The 27,824-nt window shown below is 51.1% G+C and overlaps 2 protein-coding genes across 6 annotated transcripts in view; one reads left to right on the top strand and one right to left on the bottom strand.

Moving 5' to 3' along the window:
* Nucleotides 1–1,067: 1,067 nt before the first annotated feature.
* On the top strand, nucleotides 1,068–13,007 carry Dexi (Dexi homolog). Of its 3 annotated transcripts, none has more exons than XM_050135332.1 (3): nucleotides 1,068–1,472; nucleotides 10,609–10,797; nucleotides 12,428–13,007. In XM_050135332.1, the coding sequence occupies exon 1, from the start codon at nucleotides 1,069–1,071 to the stop codon at nucleotides 1,354–1,356; it is 288 nt and encodes a 95-aa protein (XP_049991289.1). In that variant the 5' UTR covers nucleotide 1,068; the 3' UTR covers nucleotides 1,357–1,472; nucleotides 10,609–10,797; nucleotides 12,428–13,007. The 3 variants fall into 3 exon arrangements, with proteins under 3 accessions (XP_049991289.1, XP_049991279.1, XP_049991269.1); XM_050135312.1 differs by lacking the exon at nucleotides 1,068–1,472 and adding an exon at nucleotides 11,377–11,444; XM_050135322.1 differs by lacking the exon at nucleotides 10,609–10,797.
* A 1,415-nt stretch (nucleotides 13,008–14,422) lies between these two features.
* Ciita (class II major histocompatibility complex transactivator) overlaps nucleotides 14,423–27,824 on the bottom strand; it is a 47,236-nt gene continuing 33,834 nt past the window's right edge. For 2 of the 3 annotated variants that reach the window (XM_050137129.1, XM_050137138.1), the window contains exons 14-20: nucleotides 23,000–23,080; nucleotides 22,306–22,398; nucleotides 20,936–21,022; nucleotides 18,587–18,670; nucleotides 18,393–18,476; nucleotides 17,301–17,397; nucleotides 14,423–16,834 (exon numbers count right to left, since the gene is read on the bottom strand). In XM_050137129.1, the coding sequence (XP_049993086.1) occupies nucleotides 17,322–17,397; nucleotides 18,393–18,476; nucleotides 18,587–18,670; nucleotides 20,936–21,022; nucleotides 22,306–22,398; nucleotides 23,000–23,080 (505 nt within the window). In that variant the 3' untranslated portion in view covers nucleotides 14,423–16,834; nucleotides 17,301–17,321. The remainder of the gene's footprint in view (nucleotides 16,835–17,300; nucleotides 17,398–18,392; nucleotides 18,477–18,586; nucleotides 18,671–20,935; nucleotides 21,023–22,305; nucleotides 22,399–22,999; nucleotides 23,081–27,824) is intronic. The other variant, XM_050137146.1, reaches the window with a different exon arrangement.

The raw sequence follows: 27,824 nt of genomic DNA, 5'->3' as shown, positions 1-27,824 counted from the left end.
AGCTCTTGTCTACATCTTTCACACACAAGACCTTGGTTTTGATCCCCAGCTGTTTAAACTCTGTTGGGAGGCACTTTTGGCAAACTCATCCTCCTAAGGAGGCACAGGGGTTGTTGTTTTGACAGAGGAATCTGAGCAGACATTTTCAATTACTTAGCATACTAAGTAATTGTATTAAAAAAAAACAGTATTTTTTTTTTTAAAAAAACATGGACTACAAAGTAAAAAGAAACAATAAGCAACCATATGGCAGAAGATTTGACCTGCCTGCGGTACTCTCCATTTGGGAGTCATGGAAGTAAGAGGTACTGATTTTTCTTACTCTGCCGTGAAAAGAAAGCGCCTTGGAACTACCTAAGATTTTCGGTGGAACTGCCGGCATCCCTTCGCTACCTGGCTTCATTTCAAATGGGGAAACTTGAGAGTTCCAAAGAGGTGAGGCACAATACCTAAGCAAAGGTTAGGGAGCGCCAACTTCAGGAGAGCAATTTAGAGACTGGTGCACCTCCCATGGGGCGGAGCAAAAAGTACCAACCTCCCCCCCCCCCCTCGACAAATCAAGCCAATGAGGGTGGAGCATTGAGCTAGCCAATAAATGCGAGTGAGCATGCGACTGGCCAATGAGCACAAAGCCTCTGGGTAGGAGGTGCTGGGAAGCTGCAGAGCTACGCGGCGGTCGCAGCGATGGGCCGTGAGCCTGCGGGGGTGCGGACCCGGCTTCAGAAGAGGCTGGGGGAGACGACCCTGGGGACCCAGCCTCGACTCTGAGCTGCGGCGGGGGTGCGCGAGCGCGGCGCACCGAGCGAGCCCCTGGCCGCTTCTAGGGGGATCCTGAGGGGTGAGCGGCCCGTGTGGCCCGCATCCCGATTCCGGGTCGCCGTGACCCGGTCCCGAGCATCTCGGGGGTCAAGGAGCGCTTTCGGTGGCCGCCCGGGGCCCAGCGCTGCCGCCACCGAGCCCCGGGGCGCCCCCTGAATGGCCGAACTGCCTCCTCGCCGGCCGCCCGGGCGCCGCAGCGGCTGAGGTCGCTGGGACCGCCCGGCCGCCGCCCCCACCGCCGGCCCCTGCATGCCCGGTGCCCGCGTCGCAGCCCACCTGGACGCTCTGGGCCCCCTGGTCTCATACGTGCAGCCACCGCTGCTGCCCTCTATGTTCTACGTGGGCCTGTTTTTCGTCAATGTGCTGATCCTCTACTACGCCTTCCTCATGGAATACATCGTCCTCAACGTGGGCCTCGTCTTCCTGCCCGAGGACTTGGACCAGGCGCTGGTGGACCTCGGCGTACTCTCCGACCCTGGCTCTGGCCTCTATGATGCCGATTCGGAGCTCGACGTCTTTGATGGATATTTGGAGTAAGGTCCCCACACTTGCCCTCCACCATCCGCAACTCTTGGCCTGGGCCAGCTGTCCATATGCCCTGCCACTAGTTGGGGGCACCATCTGGACCGGAATGGGACCCCAGGAAGAGGCCCGTAAGTGCCCTTGAGATGGGGATATATTGCGGGGGAGGGAGAAGGTGGTGTCCTCAGGGCAGACTAAAATCCTTTCCCCAGGCCTCTGGTTTCTCCTCTGGGTCTAACTCGAATTCTAGGAATAGTGGAGTCTGGAGAGATTTCCCCCAATGAAAGGGACCAAGGATCTACATTATCGTTTGGAGTAATCTTGCAATTTGCCCCCTTGACTTGTGCAAAAAGATTTGAGGTGGAGCTGCCCCCCCCCCCAGTATAAACCTGTCTTGTCGGTGACCTTGGGGTATGGGGAATTCTCCCTTGTCCTAGAAGGATAGACTGCTGTCATAAGAGGCACTGGTCACTTTGGTTTTGTGACTTCCTGAGGGACTAGTTAAACTCAGGGACCTCAGGCCAAGGCCGGCAGAACAGAAACCTTCAGCAGAGGACGCTGCACTTCCTTTTGGCAGTGTGTCTGCTGCTGTATTTGGAGTCAGGTTTCAGAGCTCCTGGATTGATCCCCAGCTCAGATCTGCAGAGGCTGTCTGTTTCATAGGCTACCTCTATAGAACAGGCAGGCAGTTCTGAGCTGCAGCTGGCTTTGTCTGCAGTATTTGCAAGGCCTTCAGGGACAGTAGGGTCAGCAGAAGGAACCACAGGATGGTTTGCACTAAAGACCTGCCTTTGAGCTTCTGCCAGAAGCTTTGTCGTAGCTAGAGGTAGAGTAATGTGAGTCAAGGGAGGAGTGAGACTGGCTAAGTCTTCTAAGCACAGGGGACAGCTGGGCTATGTGAGAGAGAACATTTGTGCCAGGCAAGCTGTTGGGTCCAGCAATAGGGCAGGCATTGCCTTATAGCTGGGTAACACTGGAATTTGGCAGGCCACAGAACCTGAGTGGCAATGAAGGGTCCTATGAAACTGGTGGGCAGGGGCTCCTTTTAGATAACAGACACTAATGTCACTCACCCCAGGGAGGCTCCTGTGTTACCTGATTGCCAACTCTGCCATAAGAGGGTATTTTAGTTTGGGATACTATTCCGGAATACCATGACTCAGACTGCAAACATCATTCTCATAGTTTTCCAAAGGGCACTAATCCTATGAGAGGGCGCCACCCTTGTGACCTAATCATCGCAACAGCGTCACTGCAGGCACAGGACTTCCATCCACCCTCATGACCTAATCACTCCCAACACCATCACTTGAGGATCAGGGTTCCGGTGGTGGAGTTTGGAGAACACTGTTGGTTGTAGAAATAGTGCACAGTAAGCAGGAGCTATTTGGGGGCAAAGCAAGGTATCTTTGAAGAGCTCTTTGGCTAAGGTTAGTGACATCGTCACAGGAGCCAAGCACAAGGCAGGGCATGTGCCCGCTGCTCTGCTCCGCATTCCTGTCAGCCCGACATCCATGGTTTCATTGAACAAATGCCTGTTTGTTGAGTACTTGGTGAGCAAAAACAGATGGAACCTGGCACACAGGCCTTCGATGAGGAACACGAGTGGGCACTCAGAAACGCAGTGAGCAGTTTAGGGGTTCTGCTGCTGTGTTCGCTGCTGTTTGCCCAGCGCCTGACCTCTGGCAGATGCTCTCTGAGGAGTGACCACGAGAGCAGAGTCGGCATGGGCTGCTTTAGTTAGAGGGTCAGAGACGGCCTCTCTGAAGAGATGAAAATATGAACTGAGTCCCAAATTGATAGAGCTAGCCAGAGAGCTCTGGAAAAAGCAGTCTGAGCAGAGGGAATTGCTAATGTCCACACCTTGAGATAGGAGAGGGCCCGCTCATTCAGCAGCTGGAAAAGAGGCAGGAGACACAGAAGCAAAAGAGGTCAGTGGTGGCCCTGAGATGCCATGGCCAAAAGCAGTTATAATTGCGATGGTCCTAGGAGGGCATGACACAGTCCATCTGTCTCACTTTCTCTGAAGGCAACTGGCAGCCATGGGCAGAATGCAAGGGCAAGAGTAAGAGCAAGGAAGCCAGTGAGGAGGCTGTTAGCTGTCTGTCAAGCAGTGACGGGATTGGACAGGATGAGGCCAGTGAGGAGGCTGTTAGCTGTCTGTCCAGCGGGGACGGGATTGTACAAGATGAGGCCAGTGAGGAGGCTGTTAGCTGACTGTCCAGCGGGGATGGGATTGGACAGGATCAGGCCAGTGAGGAGGCTGTTAGCTGTCTGTCCAGCGGGGACGGGATTGGACAGGATGAGGTTAGTGAAGGCCATGCACGCACTGGGAACACCTAACAGAGGTGGGATCTCCGGGATCCAGTCAGAACTGGAGTAGAGACCAGGCGCCCTTCCTGGCTCTAGCTCCTCTGTGTGTCCACTCATGTGGTCATTCGACAAGCATTGGTCCTTCTTTTCCTCACAGAGTCTAGACTATGCCCGTGATCCTAAGCTGCACCTCTGTCCCTGAGCCAAGTAGACTATCAGACAGTCGAACTTGGTGAAAAAATGTCTTATTTTATCTTCTTACTATATCAACAGAAACACTGCTGCTTCCAAATGAAAACATTGGCATATTCTAAGCTGAAATCCAAAGCCCAAATGCTTTGACATATTTTTCAGCAAATGCTGTTTGAGCAGAAACACCAAGAAACATTCCTTTGGGACTTTCTTGCCTGACCCTGGGGGTAGGGAGCATAAGGAATATAGAGGATCCCACATCCAGGGCTGGAGACTAATGAAACCCACACACTATGCCTTATGTCCCCCAATGCAAGCTAGAAGACTTTGGTCCCAGGCCAGAAAGGCCAGACCCAAAGGATGCTGGAGGGGTGACTGGTAGCAGCCTTGAGGACAGTGACCCAGCTTCACTCCTGGCCCCTTCTATCAGCAGGGGAGCCCCCGGACCAAGTGTGCTTTTTCCCACTCCTGCTCACATGACAAGCCAGGACAGGAAACTCTAACAAAGGGCATGGACACAGGACATGCCAGGCAATGTCGGCATGAAGAAGGGCGCCCACTTTTCCTCACTGGGTCCTTCTTGTCTTGTGTCTACACATGTAATTTAGCTTCTCATACCTTTATTGAGCACTTATTTGAGTCTATGTTGAGTCAGAGTTAAGAGTAGTAACTCTAAATTCAGATTTTCTAGACTTAAGTTGCAGGCCTAGCCACAGTTTGGGAATGTCATTTAATTCCACGTTAGCGGCCTCTTTATGAAATAGGGGTAATAAAAATTTACCTTGTTGAGAGGACAAAGAGTTAGACCCCCTTGTATGGTAACTGGCCCATGAACAGCCTCTGTTACTGACAGGTAGGTGCAATCTGGAGCTAACTGCCTTCACCTGCCTTGTGCATTAATATTTATGGCCCATGGCTAGCAAAAGTACCAGCTGCATGAGCTCAGGTCCACACACACCTACCCGTATCTCCCTGCCTTTCTGAGCCCTAGAGACTCTTCCTCATGCCCATAGTCCCAAGGGCACTGGTTCTGAAGTTGTGGAGAGCGGTTTCTAGAGTGTTCAGTGTGGCCCAGGGGAGTAGGGGATGGAGCTCCTTGCTTACTGGGGGAGAAGATTGGGTGCATGCCTGGGAGCCTTAGGTGTGTGTGTGGAAGGGGGTGCTGACAGCTCGTCTGTTAGGTTAGAGAGGCAGCTTAGCCTGGTTGGTTATTTCAGAGTCCTAACGGGTGGTTGCTGTTGGCTGGACCATCCATGGCCCCTGAGATACAGTGGAAGAGGGACTGGGGTTGTTGTCAAGTGTGACTGTGGAATAGGGGTGACTGACTCCTTCATCTGACTGACTGCTTTCTTGGCCTTCCCTGCCAGGCTGTACCCTGTGCTATCAGCAGAATGCCAAGCTGCGCATGCCACTGTCCAGCCAGGATGCCAGTCACTCCCATGGGGTCACCCATATACTCAGGTTCCAACTATGGGAGACCCACAGGTAGTCTGTGGTGCTGGTCAGGGTGAGGGCTAACAGGAAGGAGGCTGTTGTGTAGACAAGAGGATCTAGAGGTGTGGGCGGCAGGTGCATGCCCTGGTCTGCCGTGAGACACCCAGAGGGCTCCCTGGTCACAGTTCTATGACAGTTCTGGCCATCCCTTCGGGAATAAAAGAACTCCAGGCCAGCTGAGAATACAGTGTGAATCCAATGGCCCTATGCCCTTGGCTCTGAGTTAACACAGGCTGGAGATTCCAGCCAGAAAAGCAAAGCCTACATTACACCCTCTTCCCAGGCTTGGGATCTGTTTAGCTTGATGAAAAACAGGTGGACTTCTCTCAGCTATTACTGCTGCCTTCATCCTGGACCTTCAGAGAGCACCAGCTGCATTTGGGAAACGAATATCACATTGAAAGAGAGAGCCTTTTCTTTATTTCTTTTCTTTTATTTTTTGAGACCCTCACTTGGTAGCTCCAGCTAGCCTCAAACTCAAGATCTTGCCTGCCTCATGGCTGCTGACTTAATCCAGCCCTGCAAATAAAGAAACTGAAGACCAGAAAGTGAGGGTCTCAGAGAACAAGGCCAAATAAGACAGCAGTGTCTCCCACACAGTGGCCCCCCCCAGGGAGCAGAAGAGCCTCCTTGAGGACCTGTCTCCCATGCCCCCTTCAGGACCAGCTCACAGCCTCTCCAGGCCCATCTCTTCTACATGCTTGTACCTTTTTTCCTGAATTCATCCAAAAACCTTTTAGAAAAATTTAAAAGTTCCACCCTTACAGCAAAGTTTCCAGAAAAGTCTAAAGAACTCCTGTGCTCCCCTCACCAGAGCCTGCCAGCTGACATCCTGTCCATGTGCTCGATGAAAACTCACGTTCTTCTGTGACTACGCATGCATGCACATGAACACACACACACTCATGTGCACAGTCATGTCTGAAACATTTCAGAGTGCCTGTGGACATGATGTTCCTTTGGTCCTGAATATTTTGCTCTATAACTTCCTAAAACGAGGACATACTTGGTATCTGTCAAAACCAGCAAAACGCTGTTTTTGAGATGGGCTACTTCTGTAACCAAGACTGACCTACGACTCCTGAACCCCTGCTCTACCTCCCGAGCACTGGGATTACAGGTGGGTACCACCACGCCTAGCTGGAGTCAGAAACTGCAACAGGGATCCAACCCTTGGAGCATGCTGATCCATGGCTTTGTTCACATATTACTATCTGTCCCAGGGATGTCCTTTAACAATAAACTTGTGGGGGGGCTGGAAAGATGGCTCAGAGGTTAAGAGCATTGCCTGCTCTTCCAAAGGTCCTGAGTTCAATTCCCAGCAACCACATGGTGGCTCACAACCATCTGTAATGGGGTCTGGTGCCCTCTTCTGGCCTGCAGGCATACACACAGAATATTATATACACAATAAATAAATAAATAAATAAATAAATAAATAAATAAATAAATAAAACAATAAACTTGTGGGGTCTGAGGCCACTGCTTTCTTATTCTGGCCTGGCCTCTCTTGGTGACACTGGCACTTTTCAAGAGGCCAGTCTGGCATTGTGGGCTGTTTCTGCCTGGGGTTGTTAGGTGTCCATACTCTGGATGCTGTTCAAGTGATGTGGTCTTAGCAGGAAGGCGACAGAGAGTATGTCCTCAGTGCAGTGCTTTGAGAGGCACACATCACCTGTCCTATTGCTACCGGTCCTGTTGATGTCATCCTGGCTTTCCACTGTTGAGTTACTGCTTTTCCTTTTATAGTTTAAGTTTACTTAATAATCCCAGTTTTAGCACTTCATTTGTTTTGTTTTGTTTTTTAAGTCTCTTTTATGTGGACTTTTTATTTGTTTTTGTTTGAGACAGGTAGTTCAGGCTGTCTTTCTACTCACTAGCCAAGGATGCCCTTGGACTTGTTATCTTGCTGTTTCTACCTCCCAGGTGCTGGGATTTTAGTCCTGGGTCACTATGCCTGTTCTGTGCTAATAGATGTGCACCACAGTGCCCAGTTTATGTGGCACTGGGGTGGGATCCAGTTCTGTGTGGATACTCAGAAAGCAAGCTACCAACCAAACTACAGCGCCAGGCCCTCTGGACTTAATTTTACTTATTTTTAGGTGTTTCTGCTGATCCAACCCAGTGCCGCACACATCCTAAACACACACCCTACTACAGAGGTGCACCCCCAGACTCAGTGGATCTGTCACTGTGAGAAGGAAGCCACTCTCACACGGCATAGATGAAAACAAGTGCCCGAGTCATTAGTTTCTGTTCGAGTAGGAAAGCAAGCGATGGCAGAGGCTGGGCCTGCTTTATGTGTTGAAATACTACTACCAGATAAACGTTCCTGGCACCAGACTGGGACTCTTTCTGTGATGTAGTACGGCTTTACCAAGAGCTGCAGAGCAATGTGTGCTTGCTGTAGAGGTGTGGTGGTTCCAGCCAGCTCATGTGACCCCCTGAAATTGTTTCCTAGAGCTTTTGTAATCACATTTGGGGTTTATAAGTCCCAGTTCACCCACCATCTTAGACATGTGACATCACCTCCCCCATGCCTCAGTTTCCTTCTCTATGAAATGGGAATAATGTTACCTGCTTGGGGACATGCAGTGATTCAGTGGATTGGTGACTGGTGTATAGTTGTATGCAGCACTATGTGGGGTGTTAGACCCAGGGGATCCCTAACCCCAGAAACCTTCCCCCTTTCCTGGGAGTTCTTGCTCTTCTGGCACAGTAACCAGTAGAGAGCATCATTGTGGATTGCCTGTGAAACAGCCTGGGGGTGATGATGCTCGGTACCCCCAGAGTGTCAACCAATGCTGGTACCCTTGCAGCTATCATCCCCGGTCCCAAAAGGAAGGCCTTCCCGGGCTTCCTGGCTAGTAGGAAGATTGACTGGGAGGTTAGAACTGGGTGCCCCTCCCACATCTTCATAGCTTCCCCTGAGCGTCACCTTGTGATGTTGTCTGGGAAGGGCTCATTAGATAGGGAAACTGAGGCTTGGGAGGGTCAGTGACTCGCCTGAGAGGCCCAGCTATGAGGTAGTGCGTTGGCCCTCAAGCCATTCCCACTTGCCCAGAGTTTCTGAAGTGAGGTGCTGGCTTGGAGGAGTCCCTTTAAGGTACCAGAGGAGTCAGGCTCATGGTACCCTTACCTTCCTGCTTTTCCCTTCCTGGAGCAGAGGCTCCAGGCACGGAGGCAGATGAGTGGCTTCCTCTCTGTGTCTTTAGCGTTACTACATTACCTTTGTTATGACAAGTACTGTTTTCTTCCCCATAGTTATGATATAAACATTTCCCTTGAGACTTCTAGTTGTGGTGGCACATGCCATTAATTCCAAAACACAGGAGCATGAAGCAAGAGGATCCTGAATTTGAGGCTAACCTATGACTGTATAGTGAGACCCCATATCAAAACAACAATAAAAACACTCTTGAATTGTGCCAGGTGAAGTGGCTAGTACCTCTAATTTCAGCACTGGGGAGGCTGAGCAGAAGCATCTGAGTGCTAGTCCAGCCCAAGCTACACAGTGAAACTCTTTCTTGGGGAGAAAAAAAAAAGAGATGCAAAAACTACATTGTTTGGGGCTTGAGACATGGCTCAGCAGGGAGAGGCACTTGCTGCCAAGCTCGTGACCGGACATAGTGGAAGGAGAGACCAGTCTCATGAGAGTTATCCTCCTACCTTCATACTAGGGCCATGGCAGGGAGATGAAGGGCATTTTAGGCTGCATCTCATTACTGTACTCGAATATTACAGAATCCAAAACACTCTGGTCCAGGCATTCTAGAGAGGAGACACTCAACTTGCCTAAATAACTAATGTCCGGGTGATGTGTGACAAGCCTTAGGAGCTGCTGGGCAGGCAAAGCAGGGGAGTCGGGGACCGCTGCAGACAATACTGTAGATGACCACTCACAGCCCGTGTGGGGTTGGAATTCAGGCCTAAGAAGCTGGTTCTCGTCAGGGACTGGCCCATGTGGAGACAGGAAGCTTCTCTCCTTCGGGAGGCGACCAGATTGCTACCACACCCTTGGCCACGAGCCAGATGGCCTCCTGCTACACAGTCTGCCTCCAGCACAGAGATCCCAGGTTTCGGCAAAGCCTTTGGGTGTGTGAAGATAGAGGGATGCCCAGGGGCTTTCTAGAAGGCTGTCTGTAAGAGAAGTCCCAAGCCCATAGTGCCACGAAGGCTGATTTCTATTCTTTCTGCCTACCAACTCAGCTGTTACTACTTATATGTATTTGTGTGTGCAGGGGTGGGCATGTGCATGCCGTGCTGTATAGGTCACAGGAAAACTGGTAGAAGTTGGTTTTTTCCTTCCACTATGTGGGGGCTGGGAGTTAGACTCAGGAGGCCAGGCTTTTTGGCAAGTTCCTTTATCAGCTGAGCCACCTCGCTGGCCCCAGAATTATTCTTTATATAGTTGTTTTCTTTAAATCAAGTTTTAAAATGATCTGTTTATTATGTGAATGTTCCTGTTTGAGTCATGTCATGTAGGAGACCATGAGGTCAGAAGAAGGCGCTGGATTCTCTGGAACTGAAGTTAGGTAGTTGTGAAGTACCATGTGGGCTTTGGGAACAGGACCTGCGTGCCCTGCAAGAGACGCTCTTAACTGCTGAACCATCTCTCCAGTCCTTAAGTTGGCTTTTAAGTGTTAAAAAAAAAAAATGCTTTGAAAGGAGAAAAACTTGTGTGAACAGGCACCTGTCTTCATTGGCTATAACTGAGAGACTCAGCAGATGTCCCAGAAGTCAGCAGTATCTGCTAAAACCTATGGCAAAGTGTGGGTACAGGGATAGAGCTCCTGTGACAGCAGGCTCAGTCAGACCAGCAGCTGCTGGGACCGAGTGAGGCCTCCTGGGTGACTCTGACTCCTCCCACCTAGCTGGGCATCCCTGCAGTAGGCATCGAGGAGGGTGAATCCCAGTAAAAGACTGCTTCAGGCTTCTAAACATGAAGTCTTTCAGCTGTAACGTGTCTCCCCCAGGGTTCCTCGGAGGGAAGAGCTGAAAGAGCAGCTCCAGGTGGGCCCTGGTGTGATGGGACAGGAGTCTCAGAAGGTATTTGTAGCTGTGGCCCTGCTCTCCACAGGTTCTGTAGGCAGCTGGGAGGAGGCCAAAGGGATACAGGCCCAGGACGCGGGGGAGTGGGGAGGATGTCAGTGGGAACTAGGGAAAGTTCCTGAGCCATGGCGGTGTCCTCAGCTGGCCTTTAGTAGATGAGTCTGGCGGAAGAAGGGAGAAACTTCAGCCTATGGCTTCCACCCCCACCCTGTTCAGAATGAAGAGACAGTTAAGCCCCATCTCCTCTTGGGTGCCTTCCTGTGCAGCACAGCCCTCTGTGGACCTCCATCCATGCCCACAGCCTTGTCCCTTCGTTGGGAGGACTACTCCAAGCTGAAGCTGCTCGCAACTCAACACAGTGCATGGCGCCTTCTTCTAGCTTGGGGCCCAGCCTGTAACACAGTGGTATGTAAAGACTGAACAGTGGCTGGTAATACACAGCATGTGTTTTGTTTGTGGAAACAGGCTCATTCTATATGGCCCAGCCTGGCCTCAAACTCACTCAGTCCTTGCTCTGTAGCCCAGGCTGGCCTCTAACCTGCCATTCTCTGGCCTTAGCTTCCTAGTGCTGGAATCACAGGACCAGGGCACACCTGGGCAGATTTCAGGGCTTCTAAGCGGAGCATCTTTCAACAAGTATCTTATGCTCTCTGGGCCTTGATGCCTAAAAGACGGAGCAACACCAACTCATGGGTGGATAACAAGGGTGGAGACAGCCATGCGCCCAAGTGCTTATTAGGGAGGAGATCGTAGGAACTCCATGTGGAGGTGGAAGTGAGGTCAGCAAGGTGGAGCAGGTGGGCACTGAGCAGGCTACGATTGTAGTCTGGGGCTCAGTCCTGCTCAGAAGCCAGAATGGGCATAGGACGTGCCTCATGGCACCTCAGGTACTGGGGGGTGGGGGGAAGTGCTCCACTGTCTTCTTGGCAGTCCCTGGTGGGAGGCAGCTTACTATGAAAGGCATCAGCGATCCTGTTCTTACAGCTGGGCCAGGCATTCTCTGGAGCAGGACCAGGGCACCCAGGGCTGAGGAAAGTATGTGGAAGGAAGGGGTAAGTCACATGACAAGAGCGCTGGGTGTGGTGGCACTCAGATTGTGATTGTCCCCATTTGTTACCAGTGCATGCCAGCTCTGCCTGCCCTACTTGTGCAACTGCAGGCAACTCACCGTGCTCTGAGCCTCAGTTTTGTAACCTATAAAATGGGCAGAGGCACAGCTCCTAGTGGAAATGGTTATACCTGCTTAGTGGCTCTCAGAAATAGGGGCGACAGTTCTAGCAGCTACGGTGACTGGTTGGCAGCAGGGCTACTGGTAAATACGTGATGCCGGTGCTAGCCCCACACGGCCCTGATGCCGTTCATCTGTACACACTGCGTGCTTCACAGACAGTGAGCATCCTACTGATGACCAGTGGTGTTTGTAGAGGGAAGAATCTGAGGGGGCTGAAAGGACAGGGAACCTGGGCACCTCACCATTGGAGAGGTGTTGGCAACAGCTGAACATGGGACTCGGGATTGGAGGAGACAGGGCCAAGACTTACAAGTGATGCTGTGTCATGGGCAGAGGAGCCAAGAGGGGATAGGGTTGGCAGGCTGCATCGAGTGAGCCTTCCTGTAAGCACGGTGCTTTCTGGGTGAGGTGGGAGGCACTGCCCAATCCCTGGAGCTTGTTCAGCTTCCCCCGCTTGACCTCCTTCATAGCTGGCCTCCTTCTCCTGCCTCAGCATCTCTCTCTCCCTTCTGATCACCTGGGCAGCCCTCTTCTCCATTGGAAAACTGCCCTGGTTCCCCAAGGTCTCAGAAGGGAAGCAAATTCTCTAATAAGAACTTGGAATAAAAGCAACTCAGTTAGTAGAATGCTTGCTCAGGAAAAAGAGAGGAAAAAAAAAAAAAAAAACAGTGTAGCCTGAGCATGGGGCTTCTGGAGAGCCCTAGACCTGAAGGACCAGAGCAGGGCTTCCGTGCCCCAGAGATGCATCCCCAGGCCAGTGGTGCAGTGGCTCTGTTGATGACTGTCCTTTGTCTTCTTGATTAGGCCTGCTCGTGCCAACAGCCAGGGTCCTGCCCCAGCCCAGGAGTATGCCGGGAGAGGTGGGGACCCAGTGCCAAGATGGGAGAGTTGCCAGGCCCTACAGGAAGGAGAAGGGCTCCAAAGACCTCACCTACCACCCAGTTCTCAGACGTCCTGGATCAGGCTTGACTCTCCAGCTTCGTGATGGATGTTTACAGGAACCCAGCCAGAGGTCACCTTTCTGTACTTCACCCCCTACTGCACCTGCCACCCCCACTTAATCTCTGGAAAGGACACGAGAGCTGAGTGGGATGCAAACAGACTCCTACTTAGGCTGCTTCCTCCAGCGTCAGACCCAAGACTGTTGATCACAGTTTCAGGGAGTCACTCTGAAGAAGGATGCACCAGGGTCTAGGGCGGGGCTTAACCTCTCCAGGTTGACAGAACTGAGCTGCCGCACTGGAGAAGGCTGTCTCTGGCTAGAAATCTATTTTTGGAAGTGTGAGTGGTGTGGAAAGTGTGAGTGGTGTAGATACTTGATTTCCTTAAACCTGTAAAAGCAATACTTAGAGGCTGACTTATTTCATTAAAAAAATGTAAGCAACTCCAACCTCTTTTGCCTTCTCTGATTGTTGTTCTTTGTTTGTTTGTTTGCTTTGTTTGTTTTGTTTTGAATCTTGGAAAGGGTACAACATTATGATTGACATTATGATTGGCAAAAAAAGGCAGGTGACCCAGTCTGGAGATACAGGAGGTACTAGGGAACTCACTCTAGAGAGGCCACCTCCTCCCACCTTCTGAAAGCCTGAGTTACGGTGGGGAAAGCTAGGAGACTCTGGAGAACTTGGGCCTGAGTCCCACACATGGAACATATGACACACCTCCATGAACAATGAGGGAGGGACTGGGTGTAGTGGTGCACACATTTAATCCCAGCACTCAGGAAGCAGAGGAGGTAGATATCTATGAGTTCCAGTCTAACCAGGTCCAAAGAGTGGGTTCCAAGCCAGCTACACGATGAGACCTTACCTTAAAAGTTAAAGAATGGGAAAGAGGCTAGGAATGGAATTTGCTTACAAGAATACTTACCCGGCTTGCACAAAGCCCTGGGCCCCGGGACCACATAAAAACAGGCACAGTGGTATGTGCTTATAATCCCAGCAATCCAGAGGCAGAGATAAAAGAATCAGAAGTTCAAAAATGAAAGCAGGAAGTTCTCCCAGAACTGCTTCTCACATCACAAGTGGGACTGGCAACCTATTCTAGCACAGTGTGCCCCATACCCAGAGATCCTTCAAAGGGGTCACAGGCCAAGCTGGTACGTTAACTCCTCTATAAATGCCAAGTTTCTAACGGGAACCACACTTACCCACCCCTTAGACGACACCATGCTAATCACCAGGAGGCTCTCCTCTAAACTGCAGTATTTCTACTCCAGGCTCCAGTGGTATATAGTGCTGGTGTATCCACTGTCCAGGAGCCTTGTGCAGGGCGCAATCTGGCCAGACGCACTTGGCTGCTCTAAGATGCAAGGCTTCCAACACAGGAGCCTTGAGCATCTTGTTCAAGCACGTGTCCTCAGTACACAGCTACACAGTGACTAAGTGAGCTGGTACTGAGGATTAGCCATCCATCCCACACTTACTGAGCACCTACTATGTACAGGCACTTGACTGGGTGTAGAGGGCAGACAGGTGATCACAGCAGAGCAACCCCCTGCTCCCCAGAGTTCACATCCTAGACAGGCAGACAACAAAAGAGATTGTTGAGATCAAGAGTGGGTATGGTACAGGGGGATGAGAGACAGAGAACCTGCCTGAGGAACCATGGAACCCTGTAGGAAGATACAGAGATCTGAGAACATTCCAGACAAAGGCAGGAATAAAACACAGAGCGGAAGGAGTGTAGACCAGGCCGGCCTTGAACTCACAGAGATCCTCCTACCTCTTCTGGGATCAAAGGTATGTGGTACCACACATGACTTTTTTTTTTTTTTTTCAAGATTTGTTTGTCTTACATGTATGAGAGTTTTGCCTGTGTATCTGTCTGGGCACCAAGTTCATGCAGTGCTCGTGGGGTCCAGAAGAGGGCAGCAGAACCCTGTGCCAGGCATTGCTTTCAACTCTTACAATTTTATTTTAAATTTTTATTTATTTTTTAATTTTGTGGGCTGGAGATGACTCAGTGATTAAGAATGTTTGCTGCCTTTTCAGGGGACCTGAGTTCTGTTCCCAGCACCAACATGGAGACCAGCAACAGCCTGTAACTCAGTTTAACTCAGTTCACGCGTGGACAGAAACTCAGAAGGCAGCTTGTAGGAGTTGGTTCTCCATGTGAATCCGGGGATCAAGCTCAGGCCACTGGACTTGCTTACCCCCTGAGCCATTTTGCTGACCTGTTTTACTGATATTTTTGTTTCCACATTGTGTCTTCACATAATCCGGTGAGGAGGACACTCTGCCTATTTTACAGATGGCTAAGGCACAGAAGACACTTGCCTGCATATATGGCGAGATGGAGCTTGAGACCAGGCAGCTCAGCCAAGAGTTGGTGTCACACAGTTCTTGGCTTCAGGAGCCAAGAGGCTTAAGATGCTGCCCAGCACACAGGATCCAGCATTTACTGTGTCCCTGGCACAGTCAGTGTCTTACATAAATGAACCCGTTAAGAAGTGACAGCCCTCGGCAGAGTGAGGAGAGGTACTTTTGGTATCTCCAGAGAGACCAAAGGCAGAGGTAAGGGTCTGCCTACCTGAGTGGCAGTGCCTCTGTGCTGTCCCTTGTGGCCACACAAATGGAACTTTCAGGTGCCACCCCTGAGCCTGAAGCCTCAGCACAGATGCCCTCAGCAGCTGGACATGTCTCCAAGAATCACCCCCAAACAGCCATGCAAACCACCCCGCTAGACCCTCTGGCCCAGTTGCCACTTACTGGAGTGTGGGCCAGTCCTACTGACATCAGGGCTAGCATGCTGGAGCCATACAGATGGCTCTTCTGCCAAGGCGAGGAAGCAAGCTGTCACTGTCCTGATGGAGGGATGGATGGTGCCTGACCTCAGAGGACGCAAGAACATGGGAGCTGGTGCTGCCTGCCCTCTTCAGATAGCTGCAGCTAAGGCTGGCCAACCTGGCTCCAGAACTGCTCCCAGTGTGTAGCCAAGCAGAAGAGGAGAGCACCCCCTTTGTACAATGCTCACTGACTGCTTCAGCCCTTAGGCCTGGGAATCAATAACTTTCCACTGAGTCTCAGAAGCTGCAGAAAATACAGGATGTGGACAGAGCTGGCCTGCAGGGTGTGTGCATGGGCTCAGTGCATGCTCTGTACTGCAGCATGTGGTTAGACAGTGCTCTGCAGACTCGCTGGCTGCTGTGAGCAGTGCACCGATGCTCTCTGCTGGCCCGTGTCTTCTCACTCTCTCCCTCTGTTCTCCCTGGAAGGCCAGCCAGCACCCCTTGGAGAAGTCCCCAGCCCAGCTGTCCCATTAAGGACTCAGGGCTCCCAGCCAGCAACCCCTGTCACAAGCCAGACACACAGGTAAGAGCCTTCAGATGATTCCAGCCAGGCTTCTAGCTGCCCCAATTGACTCAGAGGGTTGGTGGGGCCAGGTGAGCTGTCAGGGGTCAGGGCAGAATAGAAGTGTGGCTGTTTTAAGTTATTGTGGTTTGGGTGGTTTCTTTTGCGTTAGATAACCAGTACAGAAGGTGTCCCCAGATGGAACTTGTGGGATAAACCAGGCTCCATAGCTGCAGTGAGAGTAGCTGGTGCATTTAAAATGTAGTGGGTGTGTGAAGAAGGCAGAGCAGCTCCCAGCGCAGCAGCTCCTGGCCACAGCAGCTCCCAGCCACAGCCTTCCAGTCCTGTAGTCTACCATTTCCCTAGCTCTTGGTTCACGCCAGGATCTCAGCCAGGCCTGACTCAGCCTTGACTGAAGGTTTGTGGAAACAGTGCCACAAGTAGAAAGAGCTGTCATAGACTCCCTGTCACATTGTCACATGTAGAAGTCTGCAGGCCGAGGGCCACCCTGAGTGTCTTCAGAGCGCCCAGCAGGCCCTATCGGGAGCGGCAGGGAAGAAGTGCCTTCTCACCAGGCTGGCCCTGGCCTGGTGGGTGCTTCACTGCTTCAGTTCTGCCCTCTGGCCTGGAATGTCAGAGAGGTCTTCGGCCTCCTGGGTGAAACCGCTGAATGCAGCCCCAGACCTGTCTGCTAGTGCTCAGAACCACCGAATGGGGCTGGCTTCCTACCTGGCCCTGTAAGAGCGTGGAACTGCTCTTGGGGCCTGTAGAAGACCAAGACTTGTGTCCGTCCCTCATCTAGGTAGAGATGACTGTGAGCCTGCAGGGGCAGGGTGACCAGAGGCCGACTCCCTGTAGAAGCGCTGAGTCCACAGTACCCAGTGCAAGGTCCAGCGTGGTCAGTGTCCCCGAGTCCGTGCTGTGGGGGATCAGAAGACACAGGTGAGTCAATGAGCTCCCAGGGGAAGAGCCTTGACAGCAGAGGAGGGGCTGCCAGAATGTGGGGGACAACTGTAACACAGGTCGGGGGGGAATGTGGACAAACAGGGTAAGGGGACAATGGCCTTAATATTGTGGCAGGAAATGTATTAATTTCCTATGAAGATGAACCCAAGAGAAATAGCAAGAAGAAAGACTTGCAAATTTCGAAGGAAGGACTACCCAATACCAAGATAGGGATTATAGAGACCAGCTCAGCCTGTCTTTCCCCAGTCCTTAAGCCTGACCTCAGGGAGGTTCCTTGGCCCAAGTCCCCAAAGTCTGGAGGACACTTGCTAATTTGGAAACAGGATAACTCCAGATGACACATGAACCCAACCAACTTTGCTTGATGCCTTTGGTCCCACCTCACAAGGATACTGACCCCAGTGTCCCTACCCAGTTACCTTGTCCAGAGCACAGCAGGGTCATCTTAGGCTGATCCGGGAATCCAGCTGCTGCAAGTGTTCCTGAACCCCAAAGGGGATAGTAGGTGTCCACATTCTGCAGAGGGGGCATGGAACTTCAGGAGCAGGACTCTCCAGGGCAAGCGACCTACCTCCCACTCTGCATAGAGCCTTAAACACACCCCACCTGGCAGCGCACAGACTGGCATGGATGAACAGGGTGCTACAAGGCCCCTTTTCATCCTGACTTGCTGTGTGCCCTTGAACAGGTCTGTTCTGCCAAATTCTCTTTAGCTGCAAAGTGAATCCTGCTGTGTTTTAGTATGGTCTGTCCTCCACAGGCTCACGTGGTGAGCGCCTCCCCCCAGACTGGGACACTGGTTTGAAGGCATAAGCAGGTCATTGTGGGTGGACTTTTGAAGGCAACAGCCACGCAAGTTCCAGCAGCTGGCTGCTCCTTTCCAGAGTGTGAACAGCTGCAGGCACATACTCTCGCAATCAATGCCTTCCCATCACAATGGACATGGACGGCACCGTGTGAGCCTGCGAGCCCAAATGCACCTTTCCTCCTTTTCCTTGCTTCTGCCGGGCGTTATGGTCACAACGAGAAAGGAATCTAGAGAGGCCACTATCTATCCTGGAAGATGGACACAACTGTGCAGATCAAAGCCACCCGAAGAGCCAAGGGTGCTGGATGTCAAACATCACAGTGGCTTAATAAGAATAAGTTTAAAGCTGGGCACAGCACATGCATCTGTAGTACCAGCTGCAGAAGGATGAGGCAGGAGGATCATGAGTTCAAGTGGATTTGGGAGATGGAGGCAAGAGGGCTATCCTTGACTACATAGCAAGTTCCAGGCCATCTCAGGTTGCACGAGACCCTGGCCCCCACAAAGACATCTTCCTATTTCATGACTAACATAACCGTCTCAAGTCTCTCTGCAGATTTCACATCCTTGTCCAGAGAGGAAGAAGCCAAGGCCTGCAGGGCAAATCACTTGCCAGCCCAAGCGTATAGATTGCTAAGCAGGGGTGGGATTTGAATTCTAGAGTCGCACAAGGATCTCCAACCCCAGGGACAGTGCAACTTACGCCAGCGTTTCCACTTGAGGGCACTTCTGAAGGCTGGAGGCCAGCTGCTGGGCACCGGCAGCCGTGAACTTGTTGAACTGGACACTGAAGAGAGAGGCCCATCCTGAGGCCTGGCTACTCACATCCCAAGCCTTCCCGTGATGCAGGTAGGGGACCCTTTGCCTCCCCAGGTACTACTGAACCCCTCCACTCACTCCATCACTCGCAGGGACACCATGTCCGGAAGCACTTGTGCCAGGCTCTTGGCTCCTGCGTCACGGATGCAGTTATTGTACAAGCTGCCAGAAACAGGAAGGAAGAGGGTTTGGGTGCTGGGCTAGCTCAGAGTCAGGTGGATCCACACTCAACTGAGATGACGGCTCCATTTTATCTCTCAGCTCATCTGCCTACCTACCTGCCTGCCTGCCTGCCTATCTGTCTGTCTGTCTGTCTGCCTGCCTACCTACCTACCTACTTACCTACCTACCTACCTACCTAATAGACAAGGGGGCATGTATCTCAAGCTATCCTAGAACTTGATATGTAGTCAAAGATAACTTTGAACTTCTGATTCTCCTGTCTCCGCCTTCTGAGTACTAGGACTACAGGCATGTGCCATCACACCCAGCTTCGGCAGTGCTGGGGATGGAATGAAGCCAGGGCCTCATACGTGCTAGGCAAACACTCTGCCAACTGAGCTACATCCCCAGACAGGCCCTACTGTCCCATTTTACAGATGGACTAATTGAGGCCCAGAGAGTCTCATCCACTTCTCTGTAGTTTCATGGTGAGTTCAAGAAACAGAGTTGTACACTGGGCTTGATGGGTCAGGTCTGTAATTCTAGCTAGGTAGGAAACTGAGGCAGAGAGATTATAAGTTTAGGCCAGCCTGGTGTATATGAGACCCCGTCTCAACATAGAAAGGTTGGTTTAATTTTCTGCTTTTTTATTTTTATTATTTTTGTGTATGGGTGGTTTGCCTTCGTGTGTGTGCAGTGCCTGAGGAGACTAGATGAGGGCAAGGGACCCCTGGGACTGGAGTTACAGACGGTTGTGAGCAAAATGTGTTAGCTAGAAATTGAATCCAGGTCCTCTGCAGGAGCAGCCAGTGCTCTTAACTGCAGCCCCAGAAAGCAGAAGGTTAAAGAAGGCTGGGTTAGAGCTCAGTGTAGCGTGTTTGTCGGGTGTACATGAGGTAGCTCTAGGCTCCATCCCCAGTAATACACGCACACGCGTCAGCGCGCACACATACACACACGGGAGGGGGAGGAGAGAGGAAGACAGGAGGGGGAAAAAGAGGAGAGAGGGAGAGGGAAAGAGAGGAGGAAAGAAGTGGGGGAGAGATGAGCGAGGAGAGGAGGGGGAGGGGTAGACATACCAATTCCCTTCCTAGAGTAAATCACTGTCCTAAACACCCCCTCTTCATGTCTGTGCTCTGTCCTGTATGCAACTCGAGGGCAAGGACATCCCATGGTTTAAGGTAGGGAATACTGTGCACTTAGCACAACTTTAGGGTGTCAGGTGGGCACTGAGTACCTATGTTATGACTTGTGCGGTACACGACCCGTTCATCCGCACAGAGGACCAGGTTGGAAGGGTGTTAGAGATGGGCAGAAGTCGCCTTTCCTGGAACATGCCTTGGGGGAAGGAATTCTTTCCCAGATGGATAGCCGAGATCTGCTTGTGCTGAGCTCAGCAACTGGGACTCTGTCTCAAGCTCCCTTCTCTCAGCCCCTAGAACCACATCAAGACTGGCTGAAAAACTTGGGACTGCTACACTGAGACCCACCAGGAGGTGGCAATGTAAGCACTGACTAGTGTGGTAATGGACCACTCAGAAGCCAGCCTGCAGGGCTCCAGTCCGCTCTCCTGCTGTGGGTAGAGGCTAAGGCACAGCCATCCACTGCTCACTAGGGACAGACTGGGGTATGGCATGCGATCCACTGACATGATTCTTATTTTCCAGATGAGGAAATAGAGGCTTAGAACAAGTAAGCAACTTGCCCCGAAACTCTGGTGATGTTCAACTCATCCTAGGTCAATGCACTGTAGGACCCAGCCATGATAAGCTTAATAGAGGCCTGAGTCTCAGTAGTTTACCCTGAAGCAATACCAGGTTGCAGGAAGGACTACAAACTGAGATTACCCAGGCACCACCCAAGAACAGACCATTCAAAGGAAATGCCTAAGTTCCAACCATTGTAGATAGGATCACCTGCCAGCACACACTCACCAGCACACCCCAGACAAATGTCAGCCAATCAGGGGTCCTGAACCTCAGAAATCCCTCACCCCATAAAAACCCAACTCTAACTGAGCTCGGGGCGCTGTGATTGTTCCAATATGTTGGACACACAGAGAGTCAGAGTTTGCAAACTTGTGTAGACTAAAGGCTCTTTGCTTTTACATATGGGATTTGGTCTTCTTGTTGGTTTTTGGGGGACTGCGTTGATCTGAGCATAACAACACCACTAGGTTACGCAAAGACCTTGCAGCCAGCAAGAGGAGACCATCTTCCTGCCCCCCCCATCTCCCCAGCCCACTCAGCAGGGCACCCCACTCACCTCAGCCTTAGGAGGGACTTGGCTAGGGCAGGCAGGGCTTCCGCAAGCTTGCAGGCACCCACATCCGTGATGCTGTTCTGGGACAGGCTACAGGGAGGGACGCAGGGAGGAAAGAGTTCAGGAGTGGAAGGCTCTCACTTTCCCATTGATCCCCATCATGAGGCTAGAAACGCACCCCCCCACAGGTGACCAGTAGTCACAGACCTGTGATAGCCAGTCTCAGGGAGGGTCATGGGGCATGCAGTTGTACCCACAGGAACCACTTACAGATAAGGTCTGTTACAGAGACACTGGGTGGCAGGGTGCGAGGTAGATGAGAGAGAGCGCTCCCCTCTCCTGCCTGCTCTCTGATTTGCTAGTGACCCCTTTCCTCTTGGACCATTTTCCAGCATTCTGACTACAAACAGTAGGTGCTCAATAAATGTGGGCATGTCCGGGAGTAGAAAGATGAGAGGAGAGAGGGAAACATATCTCATGGTATACCTAGGCCACTGTAAATTATGAAGACATCTACACTGTATATCAAGGAAATGGCCACATGAATTCTTGGGACATTTTAGGCTTCTTAACTTGGTTAATAACATGGAATGTTGACAGATTTTAAAAAAAGTTTTGTTTTGTTTTATTGTGGGAATCGAACCCAAGGCCTTATGCATGCTAGACAAGTGCTCTCCCATTGCTATGTTCCCAGTGCTTCGAATTAAAAAAAAATATCGTTGTTTTTGTAATGCGTGGAGGGGCGTGCTGTCATTGTGCGCATGTGCAGAGGACATGCATTGTTGCCTTGGATAGACAGCAAGGGTTCTTTAAGTCTGTGTTGATTAATCCAATAAATGAGGGCTGGAGAAATGGCTCAGTAAGGTACTTGTCTCACAAGCATGAAGACAGGAAGTTGATCCCCAGAACCCACATAGACACCTAGGCATGGTGGTGCATGCTTGTAATCCCAAGCATGGGTGGAACTCTGGGGGCTCACAGGCTGGCTAACCTGGCATAACTAACTGGTGAGTTCCAAGCCAGAGAGAGAGACACTGTCTTAAAAGAGGTGGATGGTGTTGCTGAGGCAGTGCCTGCACTACACACACACACACACACATGCACACGCACATGCGCGCAGACATGCACACACACATACGCACGCGTGTGCACACACACGCACACACACACACGCGCGCGCACACATGCACACACATGCACACACACGCACGCACACACACAGACACACATGCACACACACATACGCACACACACAGGAAGAACACTAATGGACAAGCAGTGGCTGGAGGAGAGAGTGTATGGTGACCAGGAGGAGTGAATGGCAGAGTAGGGGGCAGATGATGGGGCAGAACTGAGGCCCCCATTATACTCACTTGAGTGTCTCCAGGACCTTGAGCTGAGGAAAGGTGGCTGAGAGCTTCGACACACCGTCGTCCCCAATCTTGTTCTCACTGAGTGAGTCCAGGCTACAGTGGGATCAGATGGTGGCCATTAGCCCTCCGGTCCCAGATCAACCACCTCCATCCCTGGTGCCACCTGCTTCACTCTGAGCTTATGGGAGCTGGTGTGTATCACCTGGGGGCGCCATCAGCTGGCCAGGGGCCATGGCTAGCGCCATGAACTGGAACCTCAGCTTGGCTTTGTAGGAGTCTCCTCCTGAGCAGGTCAGCTTCCCTAACCCCCTGGAGCCTCAACTACTGAGCAGTTTCCTGCTCCTGCCGGTCTGCCCTTTGGGGTTGCTAAGAGCAGTGAAGGGGCTGTGTGGGGAAAAGGATTTCAAAACTTTCAAAAGAACTCTAAACTTTTTTTTTTTTTTAAATCTGGGGATTCCCGTCCTCTGTCCCTTCCCTGTACTAGGGGTCACAAGTCCCCACAATGAGGTTATCTGGCCCCCATATAGTTCTCCCGCTGAAAAAGTAGTGGGGAACAGAGGGGAAAAAACAAGAAAGGTTCCCCAAGTCCGGGTTTGTCAGAGCATGGGGGGAGGGGTCCAGGCCTTGTCAGAGCACAGGGGGAGGGGAGTCCCAGGACTTGTCAGAGCACAGGGCCCCAGGGTCTATAACTCACTCCAGGTGCTGCAGGGATGAGAACACAGGAAGGATCTTTGCCAGTGTGGGGAAAGCTTGGGGGCCCAATACCGGGCCCAACCTAGGAAGAAATGGGCAGAAGTCAGACACTGAACAGTCACAGTGGACTGAAGGCTGGAAGGACAGTCTGAGCCCCCTTCCCTACTTCCCCGTCTTACCAGCTGGGCTCCCAATGCCCGCTTAGGACCCCTGAGAGGCCTGCTGAGGCTTCCTGACTTCTTGCCTGTCTTTGCATGTGTGTGTGTGTGTGTGTGTGTGTGTGTGTGTGTGTGTGTGTGTGCTTGAGACAGGTTTCTCTATGTGGCCCTAGCTATCTAGAACTCGGTCTTTGGACCAGGCTGGCCTTGAACTCAAAGATTTGCCTGTCTCTGCCTCCCAAGTGCTGGGATTAAACATGTGTGCCACTACAGCCCAGCTTGTTTTTGCATTTTTAAATATCTACCTCCTCCCGTGTGTGTGTGGGGGGAGGGGTTCATGTGCATAGATATGGAGGTCAGAGGTCAGGGTGTTAGGGATCTTCTTCAATTTTTTCTTTTTTTTTTTTTTTTTTTTTTTTTTTTTGAGATAGGGTCTTACTGAACCTGCAACTCACTGATTCAGCAAACTGGGAAATTCTCTCCCCCGGTGCTAGGATCCATACTGTCACACCAGGCTTTTCTATTGGTTCTGGGGACCCAAACCCAAACTCAGGCCCTCCCTCAAGCACCTTATCACTGAGCTCTCTCTCTCTCTTTAGATTTCTTTGCTTCTTAATAACACACATACACAGCCACACACACACACATTGGGTGGGGACTGGAGAGACAGTTCTATTGGTGGAGTTCTTACTTAGCTCTTAGGAAATGGAGACAGAAGGATCCTTGGCTTAATAAAGTTTGAGTCCAGCCTGGAATGCATGATACTCTGTCTCAAAAAGAGTGAGAGCAAAGGAACAAGACAGAGAGAACCATTTCTTGAACTCTTAGCACGTGCTAAGCCTGTGAGCTTAGGTTGCATGTAAATCACAGCTCTGAGCTGAGGGGCCTCTTACCCCCATTTTACAGATTAGGAAGCCAAGGCACAGAGAGCTTAGGTAACTCACACAAGTTCACACAGCCTGATTGACCAGATTTCAAGGGAACCAATGAGATAAGGACAGCACAGAGACCATGGTTTGGTTTCTAAAAAAAAAAATGACTAAATATATCGAGTGTAAAGGACTTTGTTCTAGATTTTAGTTAATTATAAGATATAAATAAAAAGAACTTTTAGTCTGAAATTACATTTTTGAGCCTTTAAAATGTATTTTTATGTAAGTGTACTGTACGTTACATGTGAGGTGCGGGTGGTGACTGTAGGAGCCAGGAGACCTTGCAGCCACTGGAGCTGGAGTTACAGTCTGTGGTGAGCTCCTCGATGTGGGAACTGCACCTGGGTACCCGGAAAAACAGAAAGTACCCCTAACCTCTGAGCCTTCTCCCTAGCCCTTGGACTTAAGTTTGTTTTGTTAATTAACTTATTACCTAACTTACTTATTGATTCATTGTGTGCATGCACACGTATGTCAAGATACACATGTGAGGACCAAGACAGCTGCAGAGATGGTTCTTCCTCCTGACATGTGGGCTCTTCCTGGCTGTGTCTCCAGCATCAATTCTTTTGAAATAGTCATTGTTTGATAAAATTATGGCAACACCAGTGGGGATTCTTATGATTGCTTTTTAAGGTTCTCTCTCTCTCTCTCTCTCTCTCTCTCTCTCTCTCTCTCTCTCTCCCTCCCTCCCTCCCTCCCTCCCCAGGCTGGCCTTGAAATCATCATCCTCCTGCCTCAGCTCCCTGAGTACTAAGCTGACAGGCACACCACCACTTAAGATTTGTTTGTTTAAATGAACATACTTGTGAACATCAAGAGATTACTGTACATAGTAACATAAATTCATTATGGAATGTCCTCCATGTCTGGGGCCCACACTCTGGAACTTCCAGCTTTCGGGAAAGGCCATAGTTCAGAGCTGGTTCAGCCTTGTGCTGGGGTCCCCTGTGATCCCTTGGATCTTGGGTCCTTCTGTATGAATCTCAGGAGGCTGTCAGAAATAGAAAGGCCAGCATCTCTTCACCCATCACCTAATCTCACTGCTTGTCTGCCAGGTGCCAGACCAAGGCAAGAAAGCCCTGAGCAAACAGAAGTTCCCACCTGCATGGAGCTGCCATTGGGGGGAGAAATAATCACAGGGATTAGCCAGGCTCTAGTCTGTGAGATAAGAAATGCTACAAACTCATGGTGCAGGAGTTCAGAACCCTGAGATACACAGTCAGTGGGTCAAGGGGTCTGCACTGGGGCCCGAGACTGGCATGACAGAGAGAACTAACTGCTGCAGTGTCCACAGGCACACCAAGGCATGCACGCACAAACATGTATCTAAACAATAAGCAAACACAATGTCATGTGCCTGGGTAGGTAGATCTGCTGTGTAAGGAAAAGTAGTCAGGGCAGAGGCGCTGCCTTGGCAAAGGCCTGGGGCTGAATCTCATTTCAGGAGGAGGAGCATAGGGTAGGCTGGGACTCAGGAAGACAATGGCGAGGAGATGGGAGAGGAGTGCTGAGGATCTGAGCCTGCCTGAGGAGCTCTCTAGCTTAAGCCTCCAACTTGGTTCTCTGCCTCTACCTTCAGGTGCCGGGACAGCAGGTGTATGCCACCAGGTAGGTCGTTCTGGGGATTGAACCAGCGCTTTATGTACACTAGGAAGTGGCATTTGTCCACCTGCACCTCACATACATGTGGGGTTTTCAAGTGGATGATCAGACAGCCAAAGAGGTCGGCAGGGTGGGGGACACCCAAAATAGTCTTTTGTTTCCTTCCTTTCTTCCTCAGAACCATCTCGGGGCTTCCAGCCTATAGGTGGCTGTTGGTCTGGCCCTAGCCTGTTCCACTCCGTAACCTCCGGTACCCAGAGCGCAGTTCCGACCTCCAGGGAGGGACTTTTTAAGCTGAAAATAATTCAAAGCCAGAAAGCACCCTGCGGCTGTCTTCAGACATTTCCTCTTTTCAGCAATATTTTTACCTCTTTACAAATTTGGCATTTTATGTTCTGTTGAAAACAAGAGGGGTTTGATTATCTGTGGGGGTGCAGAGGAGCTGGCAGAGAGTGGGTGACCAGCTGGGACTGCACGCACATCACTAACATCGCCTAGCCTCAGTTTCCAAATCTGCCCACTGACTGTCTTCCTGGGCAGCTCTTCCCACGAAGGAGACTTTCTGTAAAAGGCTCCGGGGATCTTGTGGGTGGCTCTCTTTGTTTTGTGACAAGGGTTCTCTGTGTAGTCCTGAGTGGCCTTAGACTGTTATCTTCCCATCTTAGGTCTCTAAGTGCTGGTGTTACAGGTGTGTGCCACCACACCTGGCTGGCTGGATCTCCTCTCTAACAGGACCAAACCACCGACAGAGCTTGTCGACTAGACAGGCTAACCTGGTTCTTATAACTTTGAACAAACCGTGCCGTCTCTCAGGTCTCATTGTGCCCATTTGTAAATGAGAGAGGACAGCAGTGCCCTCCTCCAGCTGTCTCAGATAACAGGGTAGAAATGCTTTGCAGCTGAGAAGCTGTGTAACAGCCGGTGGTGGAGCGTGCACCTTCAATGCTGGGCACTTGGTAGGGCTAAGGCAAGGGAAAGTAAACGTTCAAGGCTAGACTTGAACGTTGAACCCCTTTTCAAAATAAGAAGCACATGAGTTGGGAATGTAGCTGAATTGGCGGAGTGCTTGCTTAGCATGCACAAAGCCCTGGGTTCTATGTCTTGTTCTGCATAAGCGTGTGTGGTGGAGTGTGCCTATAACCCCCGCATTTGGGAGGGAGAGGCAGCAGGGTTAGAAGTTAAAGGTTATACAGCTTGACCTGGCTATATAGCAAGTTTGAAGTCAGCCTGGAATACATGAAACTCTAAAAAATAAATAAATAAGCAAACAGGCAAATATGGGTTGGGGATATAGCTCAGTGGTAGAATGCTCGCCCAGCATTGCAGGGACGAACTGCACAGGCGGTCAGACTAAATATAACTCCCGGGGCTCTTCAGGGTCCATGTTCTGGCCCTGTCATAACCCAGCCACCCTAGATTCCCTAGAACCTATTGTGCTCCATCATCTGTTCCTTCTACCCTGGTGACATTACTCAGGGAGGTGGCTCCCAGGTCTGGCTACATAGGCTGGGGGACCAATGGTCCCAGTTTGCTGAGACTCTCAGTGCCCAATTAGACCAAACCTAGGCAAGCTGGACCCTAGCTCACTGGAGTTACACAGCCGAATTTCTCAAGAAGGATCACCCAGAGGAGCAAGTCTGAGGCAGGGTGGGGTCTGAGCATGCGCACAACTGGGAACCCTAGTAGGTCTACTCAGCACCCAGGCTGGGCCCAGTCCCTGCAGATGGTAAGGACGCCTGAATTAAAACGGCAGTGGCCAGGCTCTGCATTTCCCTGGGGGAGTACATGTGGCCAGGAGAGCAATCAGCCCAGGCATAGGAAGAGGATGCAATTCCTAGTTCAGCAGGGAAAAGACCAAAACTGAAGTCCTGGGGACACCCTTCTGTGTGAGGTCATGGTCTGGGCACACTGGCATTCCTTCAAGACTTCCTCTCCAGCCCCTGTGAACTCATTCTTAATTTCTCAAGCTCTGTGATGATGTGACCTCCTCCAGGAAGTCCCCAGCCCACCCTGCAAGGGAACTTGCTGGCACATGTTCACCATGGACGGCAGCCTCTGCTCCTCAAAGAGCTTTTATGAGTGAATAAACAGGAACTCCTGGGCGTGCATGCACATGTGTGTGAGTGTGTAT

The sequence above is a fragment of the Alexandromys fortis genome, unplaced genomic scaffold (genome assembly GCF_014885135.2).
Source record: "Alexandromys fortis isolate MF-2015 unplaced genomic scaffold, M_Fortis_MF-2015_v1.1 scaffold_29, whole genome shotgun sequence".
In the NCBI taxonomy this organism is placed as follows: Eukaryota; Metazoa; Chordata; class Mammalia; order Rodentia; family Cricetidae; genus Alexandromys; species Alexandromys fortis.
Note: the sequence above shows the minus strand (reverse complement) of the source record. Positions and strands in the feature narration are given on the sequence as shown.

Bases quoted from the DNA above. Each gene is read 5' to 3' on its own strand.
- Dexi (XM_050135312.1), top strand. From the start codon at position 10,684: ATGCCCACAGCCTTGTCCCTTCGTTGGGAGGACTACTCCAAGCTGAAG. The intron at 10,798-11,376 runs GTATGTAAAGAC...CTGTTCTTACAG, and splicing joins GCCCAGCCTGTAACACAGTG to CTGGGCCAGGCATTCTCTGG. The intron at 11,445-12,427 runs GTAAGTCACATG...CTTCTTGATTAG, and splicing joins AAAGTATGTGGAAGGAAGGG to GCCTGCTCGTGCCAACAGCC.